The 25,105-nt window shown below is 37.0% G+C and overlaps 1 protein-coding gene across 10 annotated transcripts in view; it reads right to left on the minus strand.

Moving 5' to 3' along the window:
* Window positions 1-902: 902 nt before the first annotated feature.
* SOX6 (SRY-box transcription factor 6) overlaps window positions 903-25,105 on the minus strand; it is a 367,386-nt gene continuing 343,183 nt past the window's right edge. For 7 of the 10 annotated variants that reach the window (XM_063398073.1, XM_063398072.1, XM_063398071.1 and 4 more), the window contains 3 exons: window positions 17,823-18,056; window positions 15,060-15,276; window positions 903-7,848 (listed from right to left, as the gene is read on the minus strand). In XM_063398073.1, the coding sequence (XP_063254143.1) occupies window positions 7,545-7,848; window positions 15,060-15,276; window positions 17,823-18,056 (755 nt within the window). In that variant the 3' untranslated portion in view covers window positions 903-7,544. Of the gene's footprint in view, window positions 7,849-10,732; window positions 10,783-15,059; window positions 15,277-17,822; window positions 18,057-25,105 lie in introns of those variants that run through there. The other 3 variants (XM_063398069.1, XM_063398070.1, XM_063398077.1) reach the window with 2 other exon arrangements.

Genomic DNA, 25,105 nt, shown 5'->3' on the forward strand with positions numbered 1-25,105 from the left:
CTGCAGATTCCAGCAAGAACAAGGAGAAAAAAATCACGATAGAAGGTGTGTGGGGGGAAGAGAGGAAATAAATTGGATTAAATTGCACAAGTCAATATTTATCTATTTATCCATTATAACGTGTTGGTCAGACTCCTCATTACCATCCACTGTTGACTTGAAAGTATTCCACCACACAGATTCACAGTGCAGAACGTCATTTCTAGGAAGTTCCTGTCTGATGCTCTCTCCAAGGAAGAAAGGACTCCACCCTACTTGGATGTGTCAGGGTGGTTAGTGCACCAGCTGAAACTCGGCTGGAATCTGATGTAATGTACAACCAAAGGGCTCTGTTACACTTCTGCTTCAGTACAGTATGCTTCAACGTAATTTATTATTTTCCTATGAGAACCATGACTAACTGCTAAGTCAGAAACAAATCACAACACACCAATGGCAGCAGTGTACAGACATGGCAATATGGCAACAATAGGCTTTTTGTTTAACTTTGGTTAGTTTGTTTAAAGCTACATGCAGCGGAAAAGGGGAAGGCAAAGAAAGAAGAAATACGAGAATTGTTTTGTCTCATTTTTACTCATTAAAAATCCTTCTGAGATTATGTTGCTACCAACAGCACTTCCCGCATGCAAAACTGACACTATTCAGTGTGTGTTGTCAGATTAGGTTGGTTATCATGCATGTCTTTTACAGCATATGGTGTTAATGGATTTCAGAGGCTGATAAATGCCTTCATAGAGTAGAAGGGCATGGGCAAAACAGAGCTGTAAAATTCAGTGACCAAATTTACAGGAGCCAGCTGAACAGGCCTAGGTGCATTTTCCCATCAACCCATCATGGTCAGTCTTTAGTACTAAATTCAAAGCAATAAGGAATGCATAGACATAGAAGAAGTCACACACACATCTCATAAAACAAAATTTATCTTTAATTTGTAAGTGTCAACAGCAGTACAAAAGATGGAGTGATGGTGAATAGATTAAGGGTAGAGAGGACAGTCTTGAGGTAAATGAGCATAAATAGGCAGTCTTATAGACACTCCCCTGAGGGGTCTAAACCCCTATCATGGCATATACTGTATCACCCAAGGATGACATGTTTAACATATCAGGAAAGCACCTTGTGCAAAAAAAAAAAAAAAAAAAAAAAAAAAAAAATTTAAAAAAAGAAGAAAAATTTTAAAAAATCCCTCCCACCCGAAACATGTAGGTAAGGTGCCACCATACACCAGAACATACTGTATATGGACAGTGTCTTTCAATTTTGTCTTTTCCATCAATAACTGAGGCAGAGGAGGAGAAGACTCTTAAAAGTACCACTGGAAGATTATTTAATATTTAATTTACCTCACGTCAATACTGCACAACAAAATCCAAGAAGTCTGTTTATGCAATGAAGCAGAGCTAAGAATAACTATTCTCTTTTTTAATCTGAGAACAGATTTTTTCCTTAAATCAATATCCTTAGCAAACTTTTTTCTTTCTTTTTTTTTTCTTTTTACTGTATCAAGAGGAGAGTGTGAGATGTGATGGCAACCTTTAAGTTCATTTAAAAACTTTACACTGGACTGTACAAGATTTTTTTTTTTTTGATAAACTATTTACATTTTCAGACTTTAAAACATATTCAAAGCAGCAATAGACACTAGTTTTTCCTCTAAACGCCCAAATAATTACCGGCCATGGGCCCAGGTAGGTACCTGCACTGTATATAGAATTTCTACAAAGAAAACCTGCCCATTAAGTAGCCAGTGGCTGTTAAACAAGCAGCCCTCGCCAGTAAGAGCTGCACCCATGGTGTTGCTATAGGAATCAAAGCATAGTACCTTGACAAGAGAGTCTCAGTTGTCCCAACAGCTCTACACAAACTTTACAATTTGAAACAGCAGCTAGCATGTCAGTCCAGCATGTCAGTGAATTGTGCTGATTAAATTAACATAGAGTACAATCTCACAATATACATCACAAACAAATTACAATGTCAGGAAATAAGAGTTACAGTAAGATAAGTTATGTAGTAACAGCTTATAAGCTTGTCTTAATGTAATAAAAAAATTTTACATGGGAAATACAATAATGAATGAACATAAACGCTAAGCATTCTAGTTTGCTACAAGCTGAAGAAGGGTACAAGAAAAAAAAAGAACATTGCTTTCTGGAAAGCAAAACACAAATGACAAAGGAAGACAAACGGAGAATGCACACTAGCAGGTCTGCAATGTGCAGCATACAAACAGTTAAATATTTGCACATTCCCCATACTCCAAGAGCACCAAGGACCTCACTTGTGGTTTTTAGAAAGCGGAAATTACAAAGCAAGCCATGTCACTAAGTTGCTTTATAGCTTTCATATTGCCATAAATACCAATTTGATAAGTTTTCCTTTAGCCCGGTTCACCCCACCCTACCGCTTTTTACCAGTCTGTGAAATCTCAGAATACTTTTGTCACCATTTCCAACAATTCTGCTAGTTTTAAAAGGGTGTTGGATTAAAATGAAATGATTTTGCATATACATTGTTTTTTTCTTCTGAAGTAGGGCATTGCTACATACCAAAAATGTAGCTTGATCTGAGAAAAAATCACAGATTTTAATGGGTTGTACCAAAAAAAGTTTAGAAGAGGGTTTTTTTTTAAAGGAAAAGTTTTTTGTAAAAGATCAAATGAGGTCATATAGTATTATTCTTTTAAAAGAACATGCTTAAGTGCCATCTTGAATCTTAAAAAAGCATGCAAAACACCAAGGGTTCCAAGCCCAGTCATTAACTTCTCATAAAAACATGAAGAGCTCTATCATACATCCTGCTGGCTGCATCTCCAGTGCAGTTGTTTTTACTGTGGCCCTGTCTCAGAAAAGTTCACTCCACCTAACACCAACACTGCACTGGTCCTCATGACCACCGTGGAAGTACTAATATGCTTCATACTGAGCAGCTAGGTAAGTGTTTTCTGAGGGAGGATGAGGTCTAAATCTTGTAAAATGTTTTGCTGGGAGATGATTTTGAAATGCCATGCTTTTGATATGGCTGAAAAACAAAATCCAGAAAGCCAGCCTGGAGAATAGATGGCACTGGGAGGTGGTTGTGCTGTGTTTATCCAAAGCAGAAGCTGTCCACAGCTGGCTGCTGTACACTTTGCATGGGGTGGTGTATTTTTTGGGACTAATGCTGCTGTTGGGTTTGCATTTAATCCATCCCAGGGCCATCCCGTCTTTTCCCTCCCCCTGCCTCACGCTGCACCTGAGTACACTGATTTAGGAGCACTTCAGGATCCCGTGATCGCTCAGCAGGTGGTTCCACAAGCTAAATGGTGATGCCCAAAAATACAGGCAGACCAGAATCTGGCCAGTTCTCCAGAGTTGTTTCTGCATGTAAACCCTGAAAGAAGTATGGTTTCCATTCGGACCTTTATCTTCCATTTCTATAAAATAAAAAGTGAACTATTCTGGCTGGTACCAGACTGTTTGGGGGAGCCTTCTTCTCTTGAATATAAGTATTTAATAATTTTCCAAAAGAAAATATATTGTATCTGTTAATTAAATAAACTGTTTGCAGAGAAAATAGTATTCCTATATTAGTGCTCCTGAATGGAGTTATTTTTCCAGTCAGTTTCTAAGGGGCCTCAAACACAAAGCTTCAGAAGCAATTCAATTAATCCTCTTTGCCTATTGTGTGAATAATTTCTCTGGTACTATAGCCTAATATAACAATAACATGATTAAATGAATGTACAACATAAAGGTTTGGTATTACTGAATCTTGCCTGCATTGCAAGGGCCATTTCAGTACATTTAATGTTCCAGGGATACGCTCTTGACTTCCAAATGCCATTCTTGTTAAGTAAAAGATCTCATTGGTTTTACTTGGGTTCAGAAGACTGTGTTTCCCATCAAATGGAGCCAAAATTTGGCATGTTTCATGTACCAACTTTCTAAAAAAGAGGAAAGTATTCCCTGTTTGTGGAATATGCTCTTAAAATCAGAGGGAGCACAAGCGAGGCGTCTTGCTGTCCCAGCTACAGGTCCACAATACTGCGCTCACACTGCGGGTGTAAATTCAGCATCTACATGAGGTACAGTGACTTGTCAGCATTTAATATGGACCAACATACACTGATATAGAACAAAAGTAAATACATAACTTATACTTCACTAAGTATCCATGAACAAAAAATAAAATTCTATTTCCTATGTTATATTTACACAATTTAAAAAAAAATCTAAAATGAGATGGTAAATTCATCAAAAACTTTGTTTTGAGCTCCGATTAATAAAGTAAAAATGTTGGGTTTCATCCTTATGATTGTCCTTCCTTGATTTCTACTGACATTTTAGAGCCAATGTTGGCTAATAAATAGAATAACACGCTCATAGGCACAATTCAGATTCAAATATGTTCCTCCCACTCCCCCAGCCAGTAAATGCAATTTTTACCAGCTGGTGATTCCTGAACAGCCAGTCATTTTCAAGAATGTGGCTTTAACATACAGAGCATCAGCACTGAGGCAGGGCTGGAGCTAAAACAAAGTGTTCATACATACATGTATTTTGCATAAATAAATGAAATAACAAGACATAAAAATGACTCAAATCCGGCAACTGTGAGGCAGGCCCACACGAGTCGAAACAGATGACTTTTGTTCATGTAGTTTTCGTACAACAGTTTCACATTAGTCAGAAGTGATAAAAAATACCATTTATATCCAGTGCTTATAACACTTACGAAACAACATCTGTGAGTGTGTGTTTTTTTGTACTACAAGCAAAATCAAGTTTCAGTCCTAAAGAACAGTCCTTTGTTCTCCACAAGCCTGCAGAATATTATTTTGGCATGGTCATAAAATTAAAAAAAAAAAAATTAACTAACTAATCTAAATGTTTGCCTTTGTGCAAAAAAATAATTACATAAAATACAATGCTAGCAATACAGCATTCTACCTATGCAACAAAACCAGGAAAAAAAGAAAGCAAGAGAGAAAGTGATGTGGGGGGAGGGAGATATACTTCTAACTGGAGAATTATGTAAGACATTAATAAATAGTCTTTTTTTTTTTTTTTTCGGAAATAATGATGTCCTCCCCCCAATCTTAGCTGAATGTATTAAAACCAGTTCAAATTCCCAAGCTATTTTAAGAACAAAAAAACACTTTCTATCAGTACCTTAGCCAGCTTAAAGAGGACGCTCACCAGCTAATGACACAGCATATGCCTTTAAAGACTTGGCTAGACCAGTTTATTGCTTATTAGACATGGACTCAGAACACAATTAAATAAATATTAAAAATATATCTTTTTTCGTTCCAAATTACAAAATGGTCAGAGAAATTTGACCATTGTGTTTCTATGCCATTATCTTTATAAATTGTCCTATAAATTGAACAATCTTCTTTGTCTTGGGGGGGTCGTTCTCCCACATAGAAACGCGCTCCCTACAGTGGCAAAAATGGCTCTTCCTGACAGAGCAGGTGCCAGTGGGGCTGTGAGGAGGGGACTGCTCCTCCACAGAGCATCCTGCCACTGCAGCCCACAGGAGTGTCTGCAGGACAGCGTGCTCGAGGACAGCCAGGCTAGCACGGGCTCCTGTTGTTGTCCCAAGAAAAACCTGCGCAGCTCTGTGAGAAGATGCTCCCAGATTTCCAGACGAGCTGCTCTAGGCCCCCTGGTACCTCTCAGCCCAAGTCTGAATTTATCACCAGTGTGCTGAACACAGCCAATTCCAAATAAAAGTTGAGGGGCTTCAGCACAGTTATTCATCTGGACTATTGGAACTGTATATATACATACAGTGATCTATTTGTGAACAGGAGAGGAATATGAGGGGAAAAAATGAAGGCAGTTTTTCCTCTGTCTTTGAAACCTAATAGATTAACAACCTTTGAATGCCTCTCTCGCATATTTCCCAGAATTTTCACCAGTAATTGCATTTTTTCTAGAAGTAATACAAACAGAAATTTTAGCTTCTATAGCCCCTTACATCCAGAGATCCCAAAGCACTTGACAAGTCCCAATGCCACATGAATATACATGTGAATATACAATAAATATTTTTGGTGACCCGTTTTCCCACCTTTGCAATTGGATATTTGAGTGGCCTTCCCTCCCCCACTTGTAGTCTCACAAATAAATCACTGCATAAATACTTAAGGTAGCATAGTTCCTTCAGATGGCAATAGGAACATGATACAGAGCCATGATTTGCCACAGATTCCTCAGGCCCTAAAAATTCAGCATGGTGGACTGTAATGCAGTTTGGATTTTACATCTGCCCTTGCTGTCTAAGTGTAGAGCTTTATAACTATAAACACATTTTTAGGGGTATTTGTACTCTATGTACATATAAAAGTACTCACTTTATTTTGCAATACATATAGCAGAGTGTTTTCAAGTGCTCCTTGAACATACAGTGTTAGAGGAACAAGTGAATTTCTCATTCATAAAGGTCATGTTCATTTTAGTAGCAGGTGCACTTTTATTTTCATATACCTGTGTGATTTAGGGAAGGGGAAAGAAGAGGCTCTTTAAAATATCAGTAAGGAATTGTAAGTGTAATGCCACCAACTGTACGTTTAAAAATAAATATTAAGTATTTGGACCCTTGACATTCTGGAATGAATAAATTATTTAAGAGAAAATGTGTTAAGACTGAATGCAAGGGTTAAAAGCAAAGGGGTAGAGAATGTAACCAGAGGTGGCCTCACACTGCTAAGACAGGCCCGTCCATAGCTGGTGATCGCTCTTTTGTGCTTACTTAAAATTTCACACTAATGGCACATCAAGAGGCAAAAGCAATTGGGCACATGCACTATGGCAATCATGTTCACTAATTAAGAATATCCTGTCTCCAGATTCCTGAGTACTTTACCATATTCTGGAAAAAATTAGGTTTTATATATAATTTTTTTTAAGATGCCAAAGGATTGTCTAAGACTTTACAGTGTCTCCTTTAAGACTTTTTGTTTAAATGTTAAGATTCAAAAGTTATGAAAAGTTTGGCACATCAGAAGTTCACCTATACATATGGAAAAAAAATGGAATTCAGAGACTATTTTTTAAAGACAAGCTATGATGCACCGGTGTGCACACTTGCGGACTTGTTCTGTTTCACAATATGAAATCTGCAGTTTTTGTTTTCTAAAATAATCCAGAATAAAAACACATTCACAACCTGTAGGCTGGCACAGCATACCTGAGTGAGAATGTAAAACCCCCATCTAAAACAGTAACTTAAACCTTTATCAGCATCCAAACGGAAAAAGACAAAAGGTAAGACTTGTAAGACAGCTATTGATTCATATAAGTTTTCAAGTCCTGATGTCTGATATTTATGTCTTCATCTAAATTAAAAAAACAAAACAAAACAAAAACAAAAAAAAAAACCAAGTTCATGAAAAATTAGGGAAACAATCTGTCTCACACAATAAGAAACATTTAAGACCATTCTGCTGATGTAACTGTAGGAGCCACACATGCATGCAGGCTCTTTAAGAACTTTTGTTCAAAAAAACCCCAAAAAAACCCAAATGAGTCTGAGTACTTTAATTCTGTGAACACTCAGTTGGCACTGACTGCCTCATGGGCTTCATTTTCACTACTATAGTCTGATTTGGGATCATCCTCATAGTCCTCGTACATTTCTATTTCATCCTCTCCATTTATCATTTCATTTCCAGGAAGGCTTCCGCTGTCCGTCTTCATACCATAAGTGCTCTGGATGACAGGGATGCTGGGCTCAGGGCTGGCAGAGGTGCTGGAGCAATCTGATGTCATCTGAGGGGATGGTGTGGTGGTCGCCATGGTAATAGCACCAGGGTAGACGACTCCTGTTCCCGTGGTGATCGGAATCTGAGGCTGTTGTCTGGAAGGAAAAACAAGAGGGAAACGTCATTGCCTGTGTTCAGAGGAGGGAAGACCTTCTGCAAGTCCAAATGAAAGAAAAGCAGGTTGTTTCCTAGAAAGGCTCCATGTATGCCTTTGGGCTCCTAGCCCACTATGGTATTGGTTTATTACCTCCCTCAAAGGACAACTGGGAAGTGTTTTCCGTCACTACCAGACATCCTTTCATGTACTGTATGTGTTTGTTTAAACCTTAATACAAACTATAACAGAGACCATAAAAAGGCTTCAGGCACCCATGAGATGCCTGCCCACTACCATAGACACCATGAATCCAAAATCTAAAATCTCTAAACTCATGGCAAGAGCTTCAGTTAATGAGGGGACCTCAAGATTACCTAAAATGGCAGATAGAAACTGTTTCTAATTTACTAAGTAAATGCTAGGTAGACTCCTACATCACTTGGACATTCTTTTGATATTTGATTGCTGGCTTTTGATTTTTATTTGGATCCATCATCAGAGTACCATTTGCTTTTCACAATTTAATGTGTAAGACTGGGATTTTAAAGCAAAATACTTGATTAAAAAAACAAATCTGCCCTGGAAGATACCGACTTTGTATTAGCTAGTTATTGAACGTACATGCCTATTTGCATAGTCTATTTAAAGAATCATACATATCAATGTATTCCCAACCTTCTTCAGAGTAATATCGACCCAGTAACAGTGAACTATAATAGAATTTTAGCAGGAAAAATACTGTCAGGTATGTTTGAATAGTCTAAGGAACCTGCAACCTCTTGACCACTGTTCGATTCTATACCAAATTCAAAAGGAGGTTCCATAAACCAGTCTCACAAATTGTTAATCACTGGCTAAATCAACACACAAAATAACATTAAACCTTTTTACAGAAGTCTAAATGTTGATTCTTTATTGTTAATTGATCAAACACTGATCGTGATAAATATCACACTAGAGAGTTACAGGAAAGCTGTAGTCCTTCAAGTTTGGGTAGTGATACAGTGAAATCATGAACACCCTGTGTTACACACCACAAAAATAGTTTATGCCATGGCTGGTACTGCTAGCCTGACTCTTACAGCCTTTGCACAGCTTGAGAAATTCAAACATCTGTTGTGTAAGTCTCGTACACCTGGCTAGCAGGGAGCAAAAACGCAGTAATTCATTTGACACAGTCATTATACTCCTGTTTGCAAATGATGATTTGCAGATGATTTACAAACAGCTTGGGATTTTTCACTAAATTTTCACTTTTTAAATGGTCTGATAAATGTTCTGTGAAAACAATTTTCAGCCAATGTATTTGCTTGCAAGTGATTTTCTGCAAACATCTTTCAATACTTTATCCATAAAATTGAACACCTACCTCACATGGGAACATTACTGGTTTAGGATTGCATGTTTTCAGGAGTATAAACTATTACTACTAAAACCCCACACATATCTCCTCCACAACTTTTAGACACAGAAAATGTTCACATTAATGGATGTTTCCACAAAGCAGAGGAAAAAGAAACCCACACATGGTCAACAGAAAACATCTATGTAGTTGTCACCAGGCCATACACACTTAATTCTTTCTAATCTGCCCATCTAATAATCTTTCACCAGTATTTCTTAGAATAAATAAATTCACAAAACAAAACATCACGAGTTGTTCATCAAAGAACACCATAATATCAATGCCAAATGATGCATTTAGAAAAGTTTTCACAACTCCTGTAATAGAAGTTGTAGAACTTACTCAAAGAATGATTGAGCCTAAGCTTCTGCTGTGTTACAGATGACATTAAGTATCAGAACACTAATATCCACCTCTACATCTCCCCTCCCCAAAAAGTTTGCATTTTTCAGAAGCAGATTGCCTTTTTACAAGCGGCTAGAACAGTTTAGAAAGTCTGCTTAAGACAATGATGTGAGATATGTTGATGAAGTGATGGTTATCAGTGTTAAGGCCTAAAGGACAAGAGAAATCCTGGTATTCTTTCAAACACTTATCAAATCAGCAGAACTCCTTTGCATATCCACATTTCTGTGGGACTGGATACATTTGCCCAAGTACCACCCATTTCAAACTATAAATGGAGAAGGTCATGTGACGATAAAGAAGCCAAATTTGCAGAGGTACTTTTTACTTGGGAGCACACCAGACAAATGAATGGCAAGCTACCGAATTAATCTAATTGTCAAAGAACTTGATTGGTATAACAGGAAAGTTAAAGGCTTACTGAATTTGTCTTTCATAAATGCAGTCCTTTTTCACATGTTAAACAAAAATCAGACATGCTGTGCATGCCTGCTGCTGGCTGGGTAATAACTTTAAATTACCTATATCTCACTGTGGAACTGTAAACATGTGGTAACTGTACCACCTAATTGGAAAGGGTCTCAAATTGCTACCCATTTGCTAGCAAAAAATTTGCTAGCACTTAAACATGGGCACCTACGCACTGCCAGTAACTGGACACCTACTTCTGATTTAATACCTGTTGTTATTTAGAGCTGATCAGGTTGTCACTGTAAATTCTGCTCTAGTTGCTACATTACATCCCAGAAAGCCTTATTTTAATATGTCACAAACTATGTGGATGGCATCTGTTACTAGAGTTGAGTGTTACCATTTCCTAAGTAATTCAGTTCTTGGGGGGAGGAAAACAGAGCATTTGTTAAAATTTCCACTACTCTTCCTGAAAAGAAAAGATGGAGTTTCTAAGCTACGACTCTGGCCATTATGTTTTCTTATATTTGTAGATCTTAAAGGTGTTCATGTTAATGGACTCTTTTATTACATTAAATTCCACACATTTAATCATTGCCTCTAGCTAGAGTTTTACCAATCACAGAACCTTGGAGGGGGGAGATAAAAACATACTTTACCTGCAAGCTACAGGTTTACAATTCAGCTCAGTTGCACATGGAAGTTTTCTGCCTGTTAAGATTTCCAGAAAGCAACATTAATCTTCTGATCTCTTCAGATCCATGAGGAATGGTGGCACATCTCTGCATACCCTGGCTTCAAACCACTCCTGTCCCCACACTGTCCTCTTTGACAAAGAAATCCTTATGTGGACAATTACTAGGGGTCACTCTCCTCTGCTCTGCCAGCACTGATAACATGTCTGTCCACTCTGGGGCCAAAGATTTGGCCCAAAATATTTAAGTAAATATAAAAATGAAACTAACATGAAAATTCTTAAACAAACTGACCTGCTCAAAAATTTGTGGTATCAGTATTCTTAGTACTTTTCTGGAGAATTTTCCTCTTTTGACTTTTACCAAACCAGCTAAACATTTTAAATGGCAAATGACCATTGTTTTCTGATCCCTTCCCAACCATTTTCTGACAGCTCTTTAAATGTCTGAAGCAAAAATTGATTGCATTAAGGAAAACGCTCATATGTTACACACCACTGAAACTTACATTCCCATAAGGAATGAAATAACAGTAAATCTCACAAAAGCACCCATTGTGTACTTGCTTTAAGTTCAAGCTACAGGAGTATAATATTACAGACTTATTCAAAACCATAGCCTAGCAACATTCAGACTATGTGTGTACAGTAGTTATAAACACTATAAAGGCTTTATTCTAAACATCTTACACTGGTAAAGCACAGAAAAAAGTTACTGCTTACATCATTTTGCAGAGAAATGTATATAGCATATACTTTTATTTAGAGTGTATTAGACTGTAAAAATGACTGAGCAATGAATTATCTTGGTAAGACAAGGCAACAAAAGACAGACAACTTAAAATAGCTGAATTTATGGTTTATATATGATCCATTTGTTAGCTCACATTTATTTATGCGTTACAAAAAACTACTATTGAGGATAAATTGTAAATCACTTGAAGTCTGCTTGGGATTAACTTATGCTGAAGGTATCATTCACAAGTTCCATTAAAAATTTTACTATTAAAAACAGCTCAATTATTTTAAAGACATAGCTGACTTCAGATTCAGCTTCCCCTAGATTGAAAGCAGCAATTTTTTAACATACTCTGCATTAAACATGAATTATTTCTGTATATTATCTGCCTAATTTGGAACAAAATTCACTCACATAGGGATTCAACAGAAGGCCTATGCACAGCGTAAGTTCCACTCTGTTCTTTAAAATACTTAACAGTTCCCAGATTTTGCTCTATCAGATATATAACAATTATCTGAAAACAATAATTTCCTGCCCAAATATTCCAAGAAATCTTCACTGTCATTCAATTCTTTGGAGGCTTTTCTTCAAAAATCAGAACAAAACCTGGCCATTCCTTAGCTTACTTCTGTATTTTATTTTGAATTCTGACGACTTTGTATACCGAGACTCTTTAAACTCCCTTTGTGCACCCTGCCACAGTTTATCAAATGTTGTGGCTCACTGAAGTGAGCGGTGTGGCTTTTTGCACCAAAAAGAGTTTGAGCCATGGAGAACTCGGTGCTTGTGGCAGGGGGTTGTACCCATAGCAGCATTATCCTGTGTTACCTAGTGGCTCACCTAAGGGAGTCTGACAGGAACTAGCTTTACTTTACTGGATTGCCTAAAACAGAAATGTACATTTGGTATGAGAAAAAGGCAAACACAATTATGAAAAAATATATTTCTTCTTGCTTCTTATTCTTTCCTTTAGCCACCTGTTTTCAATGTGTATCTGACTCTCCACACATCTATTTATCTTTTTATTCTCTGATGATATTTTGTTGCCATTTTGGCATACTCATTCCTAACTTAATTGGTTTGTTTAAAAAAAAAAAAAGGCAACAAAAAAACCCTAGCAGCACTACAAGCAGTATGAAGCACTTGGCACATTTCACTGGAGCTTATTTTGTACTTTTGTTCTCTATCTTCCACTGAAATATTTACTGTAAACACAGAGCATATTCAATCCGAAAAACCACATTTGTCTCTTATTTCATTCTGAAAAGGAAACAGCATCTCAACTCTCACGTCTACAGTTCTGAAGGACGATTTATGTTGTTCCATCAAAACAGTGGAAAAATAATGGGGGTGTGAGGTCAGTTAGGAAAACTGTTCCAGCTGATGCTTTATGTGATATTTATGTTAAACAGAGAGAAGAGTAAGTTTAAGAAGTTGATGGGCTCAGTTACTGTGCTTCACTTAGTTATAATCTGATTTGGAAGAAATGTTGCTTTTCATTACTTAGAAAACTATTCTGCTGAGACAAATGATTCCATGTTTTATGTTTCAGTTCAAAAAAGATGTTCTAGTCTGGCTTTTTCACTAATTTTATTTGGTGTCTTCCAATAAGTTTGTTTTAAATTATTCTTGATGGAAAAGAGGAACTTGGGACAACAGTGGGAAGTCACAGGGAAGTATGAAATATTTTTTTTAAATCCCAGCCTGTGATTCTTCAGGACTGTAATATGTATTCACATTGAACAGCAACATGGATCTCATTTCATCTTTATTGAATGCATCCATTAGACTTCATACTCCCTTTTCCATCACTTGCACAATTAAAAGTCATTGGTTTTGGTAAAGTCCAATGCATCATTATACAACTGCACAGAAGTAGCTTATTTTAAACTTCTTAAACATGGATAGAACATGGTGAAGTGGACTTAGAATAAATCGGAATTGGAAACAATCCCTTCAAAAAAATGGTGACATTCTCATGGTCTTTGTGATCACACTGTTGGATATATGAGAAAGATGTTACATTTAGGTTGCACCAGTTTAGTTTTGAACAGCTTTCAGTATATACATTTTTAATAGAAGTATCACTCTTTAGGTAGGCACTTTTAGAAATTTCTTAAAACCATCCTTCATATTCACTCCCATTTAGCCATTCACATTTAATGTGTAAAATGCTACTGCTTAATACTGTTTTGAATTAACAAACAATTCTGAAATTGTTCAGAGTGCTGTTTTGGCATTTCTTTTGCATTTCTTGTCTAGATGTGTTTTGGTCTGTCAATCTGCTTTGGAAGACGTAAGCTAGAATTTCATTCCCTCAATCTGAATATAATTTGTGATGTGCTGTATAAATTCAGATTTCTATTTAGAGCTCTATCTGCAATTTTGATGGAAGCCTATTAGTTAACAATTTCCCTTATACTGAAGAGTAAAAAACAATGTCATAACTATAGACTGGAAGGCGATTTCAAGATATCAAAACCACTTCTATTTACTGATTGAAGAAAGAGCCCACATTGTTGCAGGCTGTACCACAAAATAATTGACTGCAACAGGAGTTCTGCATCCCAAGCCAAAAATGAGGGCACATAATCGACGTCAAGGTCAATTATCTGGTGGTGAAGTACCCAAAAAAAGGAGACTATTGTGATTAGAGAAATAAGCAGAACATTGTGAATTTGGAAAGGCTGGCACTGGAGACAGCTTTTAGAGTCTTTGTAAATCACCACAAACATTGTGTTAGAGCACTGAGCATCACAGATGAATTCATAAAAAAAAAAAAAAAAAAAAAAAAAAAACAAACAAAAAAACACCCACAGGAGAGAAAAATCAGTTACGGTGCAGTTGTTTCACTGGACTTTTGTTATCTTTAGCCTCTAGATGTTTCATAGCACTGCTTTCTCTGCTGAACTCTAGAGGAAATTTCACTAAAAACACACACAATGTTGTTAAAGCTGTGCCAGGATCTTTTTGGGCCATATATTTTGAGTTATAAATCTACTCAGTCTATCTATGCACTACTTGAAAGACTCTTTCTAAAACTTCTTTTTTTTTTAAATATTTTTTACACACTTCCATATATAATAAAATTCCTAGTAGCTTCATACCATGATATCATTCATTCATGTTTGTCCCTCATGCAACTGCTATTACTCTTCTCCCTTTTCCCCCTCTCCTGACTCCTTATTCTACACAGGAACAATCCTTTGTGTTTTTCTCTTTGTTCTTTTCTTAATTTAGGAAATGATGCTGGAGTCATTACTAAGCCAGAATGGATTAGCTTACTAAAAACTCACAAAAGACATGATTCAAGCCTTTCAGGCTAATGGGAAACAACTTCTTTTGACTTTAAAGAATTCCACAATCAGTCCCATAATCAGCATTCAGAAGCAAGCTGATAGCTCCATATTCCATCTTATGTTTTTAATAAGGTCTTACCGGTTCAGATCCTTTCCTTCTAAATGACATTAGTCAGTGGCTCAAACAGATAAGTCTATTTGGTTTCAAACAGCGTGCTCTGTCTTGGAAAACAATTACAACAATTGTACTCACCCTACGGTAAAAAACTGCCTCATCTCTTGTCTTCGAGACCTCATCAGTTGCTTGTATTCGCCAATGCGCAGCTTCTTCCCGTCCACAATGCAGGTACGTTTTGGTCGAGGCTTGTATTTGTAATTAGGGTACTTTTCTAGGTGGATTTTACTTAGCCGTGCCTGCTCTTCGTAATAAGGTTGTTTCTCTTGGTTTGACATGGACTTCCAGCGAGATCCTAGGGACACAAAATGTTAGTGAGTGCTCAAGTAAAGCTGGTCTAGCTTTACACGTACACAATTCAACGTGCCTCCTCGCCATAATAAATTTTAATTAAGCTCCCTAAGTAAACTGATTTAAATTTACATCAGTCTGCACATATATTGGCTTGCACAACCTCAGACACCTTAAAAGAACCCTGACTTTCAGATATTGCTGCAGACCAAGCATATGTAAATCTCTATTAAATAGGGTGCACATAAAATCAATAGCTAAGTCTCAAAATCTCAGCCTCGTGCTGCAAAACAGACTACTTAATTTTTTACAATAAGAGCATTAATCTGTGAGTAATTCTATACTTCTGTAATACCACGCACACTATGATGGTTAAGGAAAGTCTGCAGCCATACTTTCACTGTTAAAAGCATAACACATTGCCTGGGGACACAGGCTTCTTTGATATTTTTATGAGAATTTGGTTTATGCACTCCTGCTAATAGATATTAATAACTTGCTATGTAGCAGGAAAAAAGTATTCAGCCAAATGAACAATCTCTTGCTGTCTGCATGTCTTAAACTTACTTCTGATATAACCTTGGCATAATTTGACAACTGACACCTATTTTAAATTCTATTATGCATATTATTTTCTGGCCAGATGTAATAAGCACACAGAACTGCAATCGAGAATGTTACATTTCTCAAACTCACATTGGAAAGATAAAAAGTAAAACAGAAAGCACACTGTAACTACATACACCACTTCAGGTACTGTAAACTCTCATTGAAAACTGCACCAATAAAAAAGCTAAAAAATTAACACAGTGTACACAGGAAGAGGCAAAAGTATTCAGATCTCTTGTATTGTTTGTAAGGAGCTATCTAAACACTTGAATGGAGACGGGAATAAGAAATGCAGAAAATAGCTTTTTGGTGTCTTTTAGATGAATAAAATGATTACAGCTGTGGTAAACGTGGGTGGAAGCTATTCTTTTACCAACATTTTTCATACATCAACAAATGGAAAAGTTGTATAAATATTATCCGTAGCCAGCAATATTCTGTGTCAGTTCTAATATTTCAGTCTCTTTTCTCATTGTCCTGGAAAAGTTGCACAGATATTATATGGACATAGACTTATTTGTGGCAGAGCAGATACTGACAGGTTAATTCCATGGTTAACAAACACTCAATTGCTGGCACTTCTGAAATATTTATGCTGGAAGTTTACATTTTAATGAATACAGTTACTATGCTCCTAATAGTTTTTTTCACAGAATGCACACAAATAATATAGATTCCCTACAGCTGCCAACACTGAAACAGTGAAGGTTTTATACAACACTGAAAGGCTATTCATATAACTTACTTATATGGTAGACAAAAATATGAGAAGTACTAAGAAAGGTTTTGGAAGTTTTAGGACAAAGTAACATTTATTTCTATGTATTCTTGCCTCTGATTGAACTAACATGCAACAAACTTTGCTAAGAATGTATTTGAACTCAGAGTTTACAATAAAATTATTACAGAGGAAACTTGATTTTTTAACTTTTATTTATTATGAGCTACATTTGGAATCTGTCTTTCACTTCAAAGACTCAGAAAGAAAATACAGGTTTTAACATTTCACCACTCATTCTCACGTATGTTTCTAATTCTCTGGAGGGGTCTTAAAAAGCAAATCAAAATTTCTCAAAAATTAATGCATTTATTTGCACAGTGGAAAAATACAACCCATGGAATATCCCCCGATTGTCCCGATCTATACAAATTAAACATTAACTATGGAGCCTTTCACCTAAGCAATATTTTAATTGCATGCTTCTAGTGGTCAGCTTTTTGAACATTGTAACGTTTTGAACCAAACTTCATTTTGGATGTGAGATTTGCTTGTACAGGTCTTTTGAACTGTGCCAGCTTTCTTTGACATTGTACAGTCTGGCATAAACCTCTGATTTTGATTTCATACTTTTTAATCTTATCCCAGTATTTACTCTAGCAAGTCCCATTTTGCATTCAGGAGATTTGTAGTTCTGGTGTATTCTAATGGGATCTTACCATTATTGAGACTTTATTGGGACAGATTCTTGCAACAGATTTCATAAAACATTCCTGTTCAATGCTACTAAGTTTTAAGGCATGTTGTGACTGCTGTTGAGAGTTAAAAGTATTAGTGAAGGGGCAGAAAGGGAAAAGAAAGGGACTGAAAATGAAAACAAGCCACAAATCTTCATTTGTTTCAGTAATTCCAATTTCGGTGAACATCTCCCCCTGCCAAAAGTGCTAAAATTAGAGAGAATCATAGAACAGTAGAATGATTTGGGTTGGAAAGGACCATAGAGATCATCTAGTTCCAACTCCCTTGCCATGGGCAGGGACACTTTTCACTAGACTGGTTGCTCAGAGCCCATCCAACCTGGCCTTGAACACAAACTGATGTGGCATCCACAGCTTCTCAGGCAACCTTCTCCAGTGCCTCACCACCCTCAAAGCAAAGAGTTTCTTCCTAACATCTGATCCAAACCTGCCAACACAACCTGTGACCCGCTGCCTGGCACTTACCTAGGATTTTGCTGATGTTGGAGTTGTGCATGTCGGGGAAGGCCTGGAGGATTTTCCGGCGCTCATCCTTGGCCCAGACCATGAAGGCGTTCATCGGCCGCTTGATGTGGGGCTCGCTGCTGGCGCGGCCCCGCGAGTCCCGGTAGACCCGGGCTTCAGCCACCGTGGCCCCTCCTGTTGGCCAACAATAATACTGCTGTAGTTTAGCGGCAGAGCCATTCACTGCTTTACTCCCTGTAACGTCAGGGCAGGAGGAAACAAGATGGATGCAGAACATTATTACGTGGGTTAGGAAAGTGCTTTCAGTGCTGTGCTTATTCTAGCCTCTTTTGTTCTCTCTCTCTCTCAGAGACAGATGGGCCGACCACTTGTCTCTGTGTAACTGGCCAAGCTTGCCCATCTGAAACCACCCAACATCAAACTGAACAAACAAATTGTACTGGTGTTCCCTCAGTTAAGACATGGAGACTTGATAAAGTTTCCACTTGAGGTTTTACCATAAAATACATTCTCTGAACGCTCAACAAAACTCACATGAAAGCTACATTTGAGAATCCAAACTGATGTAGACCTGTTGACGCAAACCATTGACAATGACTTTGCTGCTGGAGCAGTGAAGCACGTGTCAAATTTTTCACAAAATAAATTATACAGTGCACCAGGTACATGCTGTCATTTGTACAGATCAGACTACATTTGGAGCAATATTTTAAAGTTGCATCTGCTTTGATTGAATATTTGAAGTGCTTTGGAGCATTTGAACCACATATATGTAATAAAACTGTTTGCCTCCAACAGGTACACGCACAGAATATTGGAGCCTCCGGAGTGGGAGACAAGCACTCCAGTTCCATGCCTGCTGTGCCCTAGTGTATCCCAGCATCCTGTCTTTATCTGCCATCAATTCAGCTTGTACATGCCAACCCTAACTGGGGTTTTGAATGCATCCACCCCTGTTTCTTGACCACAAACAGCAAAGCCTCATGAGGGTTTAGAGATCACAGAGTTGAGGTGTAGAGCTAATTACTGTGGGAAAAACAGATTACCAAACAGATTGCCTTTACTCGAAAAAACTTCTGCAATTTTGATGATAATATATGTTTCTAGAGTTATACCTTAGCTATAAAAGAGACAAAAAGTGTTTACAGTGACATACTTAGTCTTTGACCTCATCCAAATGGTCATATAATTTAATGACCTGAAAAGGCAAGATACTTGACAACAAATTAGTACAGCAATAGCTCTCCTTTTATTTTATAAACTATTACAGCTATCAACATGGATTTATTTGCCAAAAATATAAGATTTTTTTTTACAGTAAGTAAAATAAAACACTGCAGTTTTACTGTATACAAACACAAGTTTTTGGTTGCGCAAAAATCAATTTTCCTAATTCAGAGTGAATGCATAGGTATACCTTTTTTAAAATTCCACATAAGAAACGCATTTGCATGAAAAAGAGGCCCTAAAATAGAGGATGCATAACTAATACACTACCTTTTTGCCACCAGGTCCACAGTACATTAATTTCATTTAAAACGCACTGACCATACAGGATAAATTGATTTTGCTTTATATGGTGTTGACAGCCATGTTTATTGTGCAGTGAAATGTAGTGTAGTTTCACACTGACTATATCCATCAACACAGGGCAATATGCTGACTACTGGGCCAGATGAAGACATACATTACCCTGAGAGCAAAATACTCATTCGCATACAGCAGTGTCTTCTCCTGAGGATCACCCTGGTAATTTATGATGCCTCCAATGCCATTACTTTACAACTGACACCAAACTGGCAATTTGTATACTAACATGCGTGCACATAAAAGAAGACAGGTTTGTGGCAAATGTGGGCTGCAAAACTGTTTTAACACTGTTCTAAGTTAAGCACCCAGCCACAGGTGTTCTGCATTTCCAGGAGGCTGCAGTCAGCTTTTTATGGCAAAAGGGAAGAGCGGTTTTGCAGAGTGACCTGCAGGTAGCACCAGCTGAGGGGGTTGAATGGTTGATGAGGCTCTGTCCATTGTTGCCAGAAGCCTTGGACCACAGACATATCAAAGATACCATGTTTTGAGAGAGGATGTATTTGTTTAGAAACTGCATATATGCTTATATGCTCATATATGTTGCAAACATAGTAAGTCAACACTGAAATATTTATTGAGACAAAGTGCTTTATAATTTGAGAAAAGTCAAACATAACATGTTACGGTTGTTCTATCCTTTAAGATAATGTATTAAATATATGTTACTAGTATGTGGGCAATTAAGAAGCTGGTGAAAAATAATTATTATTTATGTGAAAGTTATTTGTTATTCAGCTGCTCTACTAACAGCACATGACAGACATATTTGAATCCATAGGATGTCTTTCCATCTTTTACTTTCCCAAAGGTACTTATTCACTACAGCTAAGGAAGAGTTTGTCTTTAGCCCTTTCTAACACAGTTTTGGACTTTTCAATCTTAATGCAGGTAAAGAGTAGTTCTACTAGGAGCAAGATTATAGGTGGCTTTTTAATCTGGATGTAATCTGGATAGAATGAAAATAAACAAAAAAATAAAAATAAAAAAATAAAAAAAAATGAATTAAAAAAAATAATTAAAAAAAAAAAAAAAAAAAAAAAAAAAAAGCAGAAAACCACCATAGATTATCTGTTTTACTATAAAGGTTATGTTAGAAAACAATTCTTACTTGGACTAATAAATTACAACCATCCCAAGAAGGTCAGCTCTGGCTGCATCTGCTTTATGCAAGTCCATACTTGAAGGACTTTAAAGAGCAGCCAAAGAGTTGCTGTTCTTTGAGCTTGATCTCTGGGGAAATATTTTCAAGTTGACCTATAGGCCATCACAAAAGCATTTGCAAAATGAATTTCTGCAAATAACTAAAGTAATATAATCTTCATGCTCTTCTGTCTCAGAACCACGGAATTATATTCAGCATATAAAGCCTTACAATAACATAGTTCCTGTAGCATGGGATTCTATGGGGGAAGTCAGAAGATCTCAGCACCTTTTTAGATTAGAAAGAGGTGCTAATGGTACAAATACACGAATGCTCAGAGAGGTTTTATAAGTTGAAACACCTAAGAACAAGCTTTCAAGCTGGTCATTCTTAGGTGCTTCATCCTATCAAGCAGATATTTTGACTTTATTGTGCCCTATAAAAATAATTTCAACAGATTTAACAAAGTATGGAGGTTTTTTCTATTGTGATAATTACAGTTAGTACTGACAGAGGCTCAAAGAGATATCTGAAATTTTTAAAGAACAAGTATATGCAAGTGCAAAGAAGTGTTTAAAATCTTTCTGAAAATATTTTCAGGAAATTCTAATAACTAATAAACCTAAAATAAAAGAGAAAACGGAGATGTACTACCAGTGAAGAGCAAGACAAGAGAAGGAATTGGTAGTTGTCTCTCTATGACAACTAAAGCTCTATCTGCCAGTTACTGTTCATATTGCAATCACCGGAGGAGGGATTTTCAGAATTAAGAGCCAGGTAAGAATTTATAATTACTGCAAAAGCAGTACAGTTTGGCCGCCCTAGTGGCTTAGTTGGCAGAGAACTCTATATTTTGGCCTAAAGACAGGGGCTGTCCTCAAAGTGACACTTTTAGCTTCTGGATGTGCTTACTGTCTTACTTCCTAGATCCTTTGCATTTACTCAGCCTGCCATAACTTTGACAATTTAAAACTAAAATAAGATTAAAAAAGAGTGTTCTTTTTTTGTGGATATATGGCAGACAACCCCTCTGTGAAAGCTGGAGTCCATGCTGCTCTAGTGGCAATACTGAGGCAAAGAACACCACAGAATAAATCTAAAAATGCTACAGCTTCATGAAAATAATTTCCAACAATATTTTCATTTCTAAAGAGCTCTCTAATCATTAGAACATTAGAAAGATAAAAGATAAAAGAATCTGATCATCAAGAAAGATAAACATCCTCATGTGAAATAAATGTTAAGAAACATAAAATAACAATTGTTACATTGTTTATTTATTTATTCCTACCTTTATCTGAGTTTCTTACATTTACTAATGAAATAAATTTTAGGACAGGCATCACATCTTAGCATGCTTCCTGAAATTTTAGCCACATTAAGGTAAATCCTACTGTCTTTAATGGGAAGTGGGCCTACCTTCTGTTTTTCATATCTACAACAAAACATGAGATTGGGCCTTTACAGGTTACCAGAAAACAAACAACAATAGATGTGATAGAAAGGAGCAAAAAAAGGCTGAGAAAAAGATGGGGAAAAGAGAGAAAAGAAGTGACAGCAAAAAGAAAGAGATTTTTATCAGCCAGCCTGTTATTCCTTAATTACTCTTCACTCTATTGATTCATGTTTGAAGTGATACATTTCCCCTGACTTCCCTCCAGCTAATGAATCTGGCTAATCTAGAGTGTATACGGCAGATCATCTTCCATGGACACACACCAAGATAGAATACATAGAAATAAGGACAATCTTTCTAGGTTCCTGGTATGAAAATGACTGGTTAGTAGTAAAGCTCCCATCATCAGTTATTCATTAAGCTGAGGTGAAATATTTGCCTAGACTGGAAAAAACTGATTGTGACCTCCAAAATATCTGGCCCTGTCTGCGGTAATACAGCTAGCACTGCAGAGACCAGAACCCGATAAACATGCAATCAGGAGTCACTCTTTTACTGCAAGAGATGGGTTGCTCATAAATATGGACATGCCACATAAACAGGGGGACTGAAAAACCAGCTTGGCAGTCCCCTGTGCTGCCCTTAATATGGGTGCAGACAAATGCAGCCTTTGTGAAACATATAGCAGTATTTAAAATCCAATAGAAAAACACAAATATAGAAAGAACAGAATGGAAAGAGCAGCTTTGGCAAGCTTAGAACACAGGAGTAGTCATTTAACTAATATTTTGTGTTATCAATTTTAGAGAAAGTTACAAGAATTACTGCTACTTCACTGTAATCTAAGCAACAGGTAGCAGCTGTAGAGTAACATTTTTCTGTTTTGCCCTTGCCTGCCTCTTATTTCATCATCCCCAACACCATTCAGATAACCCATGAACTATTGTCTTTACTGGCATGTCTTGTCATCACTGGCAAAATATCCACTTGGAAACACAGCTAGGTTTGGAACAGGGGTGACACAAATGTTCTGTTTGTCAGGCAGCTTTTGTTCCAAATGCTAAACAAATATTGTTCAGCTGCAATTGGAGTAAATTGAACATTTCTCACAAGCTGCATGTCAGTGAATGAATGGGGAGAAAAACTTGGAAGGCCACAAGCTATTCATGAAGTACTGCAATATTTAAATAGCCTCTAAAATGTTTCACCTGCAAGGGTTCTGAAATGAGCTCAGTAAATAAAGGTGAGAATATATTGTAGCACAGGTTAGCTACATCCAAGCAACACTTGGTTATGATAAGACCTGTCTTTTTCCTGCGGAGAGACTCCATTCTCTTTAAAACATCAACAAGAAGAACCAACCGGGAATTCCCTAAGGTCAGCTCTGAGGAAACATAAACCTCTAATTCAATAACTCCGCTACTGCACTGAAAAAGGCCTTATTATTGCAACATCCATATGGAGTCAATTGGACATTAATGACTAATCAATCCCTCCCCTTTCTATTCTACTTATAGTGTCACAAGCCATGTTTAGATTAGCCCATTTCCTGCTTAGGATCGCTCAAGATGTCTTTTGTTCTTTCAGGGCTGGCCTGATGGAGGCAGCTTAAACAAACACACGACCCAAGTGGTGCAGGAGTTATAAACTGCCATATGTGAATGAACAAAGGGGCCATACTAAAGCCTTTTGTGGTATTTGTTAATGTTTTTCATCTGAGTTTAAAAAGACCTAATGACTTTGTGGTGAGCTGATGCATGTGGCTCGTGGCTTTGCAAAATGAAGGAAATTCTAGCCAGTTATATATCAGCATATATTTTCCAGAGTGCCTTGTTTTCAGTTTTGATGGCAGCGAGTTTACTTTTTTTAGTACATTTGTTTTACATATGCAAGCAAAATACTTAATCTCAATTAAAACACAGCACCAGTTTTCACAGCCATACTCACAACCTGCATATACATCTTTCCCCACTTGAAAGCCTAAAGCTAAAATTAAGAGTAGAATATCTGCTGTGTGTGAAATCAAAGCAACTGTTCTCAGCTCCACCAGTTCGCTCACCAGTGTTTAAAGCTGAATTGTTAGCTGTGCCCCAATAAATACCAAAACAATAATCCTAAATAAGCTGCTAGCACATCCATGTTCCACAGCCAGCCGTGCCCAAATCTGTGCTATTTAAATGAATTAAAACTGCTAAATGCAGCTACTTGCTTGATGGCTTACACAAACAGTTTAGATTTCTTGACCACATTCTATGGCAAAGCTAACCCCCATGGAAACTTGGCATGGACTATAGCTAAAACAATAGAATAATGCTTTAAATTACATGGGATATTAACTGAATGAGTAAGGGCTTGAGGCCTGACTTTAGCTCCTGGTGGCTGACACAGCCATACATGTGCTCTAACATAAGAGTTACTCTGTGAAGATCCGTGAAATATCTATAGAGAAATTGGAATGAAGAAGCAGCTTTTACTATAAATTTGGGGAGGTGTTTAAGTGTCATCATATTTTTCAATCATGTGCCACTTGCAGGCTTCAAGACCCTTCACAGATAATTAATTAAATGCTAACAACTCCATTCTGACATTAATTTTATTGATAGAAAAGAAATATGAATCATATTTAAATTGAAAGTTTTTCAGCCTAAGTAATGATGCCAGAAGTAATGGATTGCCAGTCATCAGATCTAACAACAATCTACATTATTCAATCCACAAACATTGTTGTTTTCCTTTGGTATTTTATACTCAGCTGAGGAAAATAGAGGCCCACAGAAAGGAAAATCATGGATGAAACAGCCCACCCCAAGAGAAAAAATACTAACAATTACTGTTAGGTATCTGACAAGATCTATGGATTTGATTTTATTTTTCAGAAAAAAAACCCCAGCTGGTCTACCAGCTAAGCAACTATTGTTACTATATTAATCATATTCAAAGTCAAAGAAGAATGCACTAATCTATTTAACATAAAAATGTTTCCATAGAAGTAACAGCCTTACTGCCAGTGTAGCTGTTATTCAAATCATTTCCAATTTCTCATGACATGAGTATCACCTAGAACATCCAGAAAACACAACATTACTTTAAAACACAGGGGCTGATTCTGCAGTCTTCAATCATCCCTAAAAGCCTTTTTGTTGAAAACGTCCTGTT

This window comes from Prinia subflava, chromosome 5, assembly GCF_021018805.1.
Source record: "Prinia subflava isolate CZ2003 ecotype Zambia chromosome 5, Cam_Psub_1.2, whole genome shotgun sequence".
NCBI lineage: Eukaryota > Metazoa > Chordata > Aves > Passeriformes > Cisticolidae > Prinia > Prinia subflava.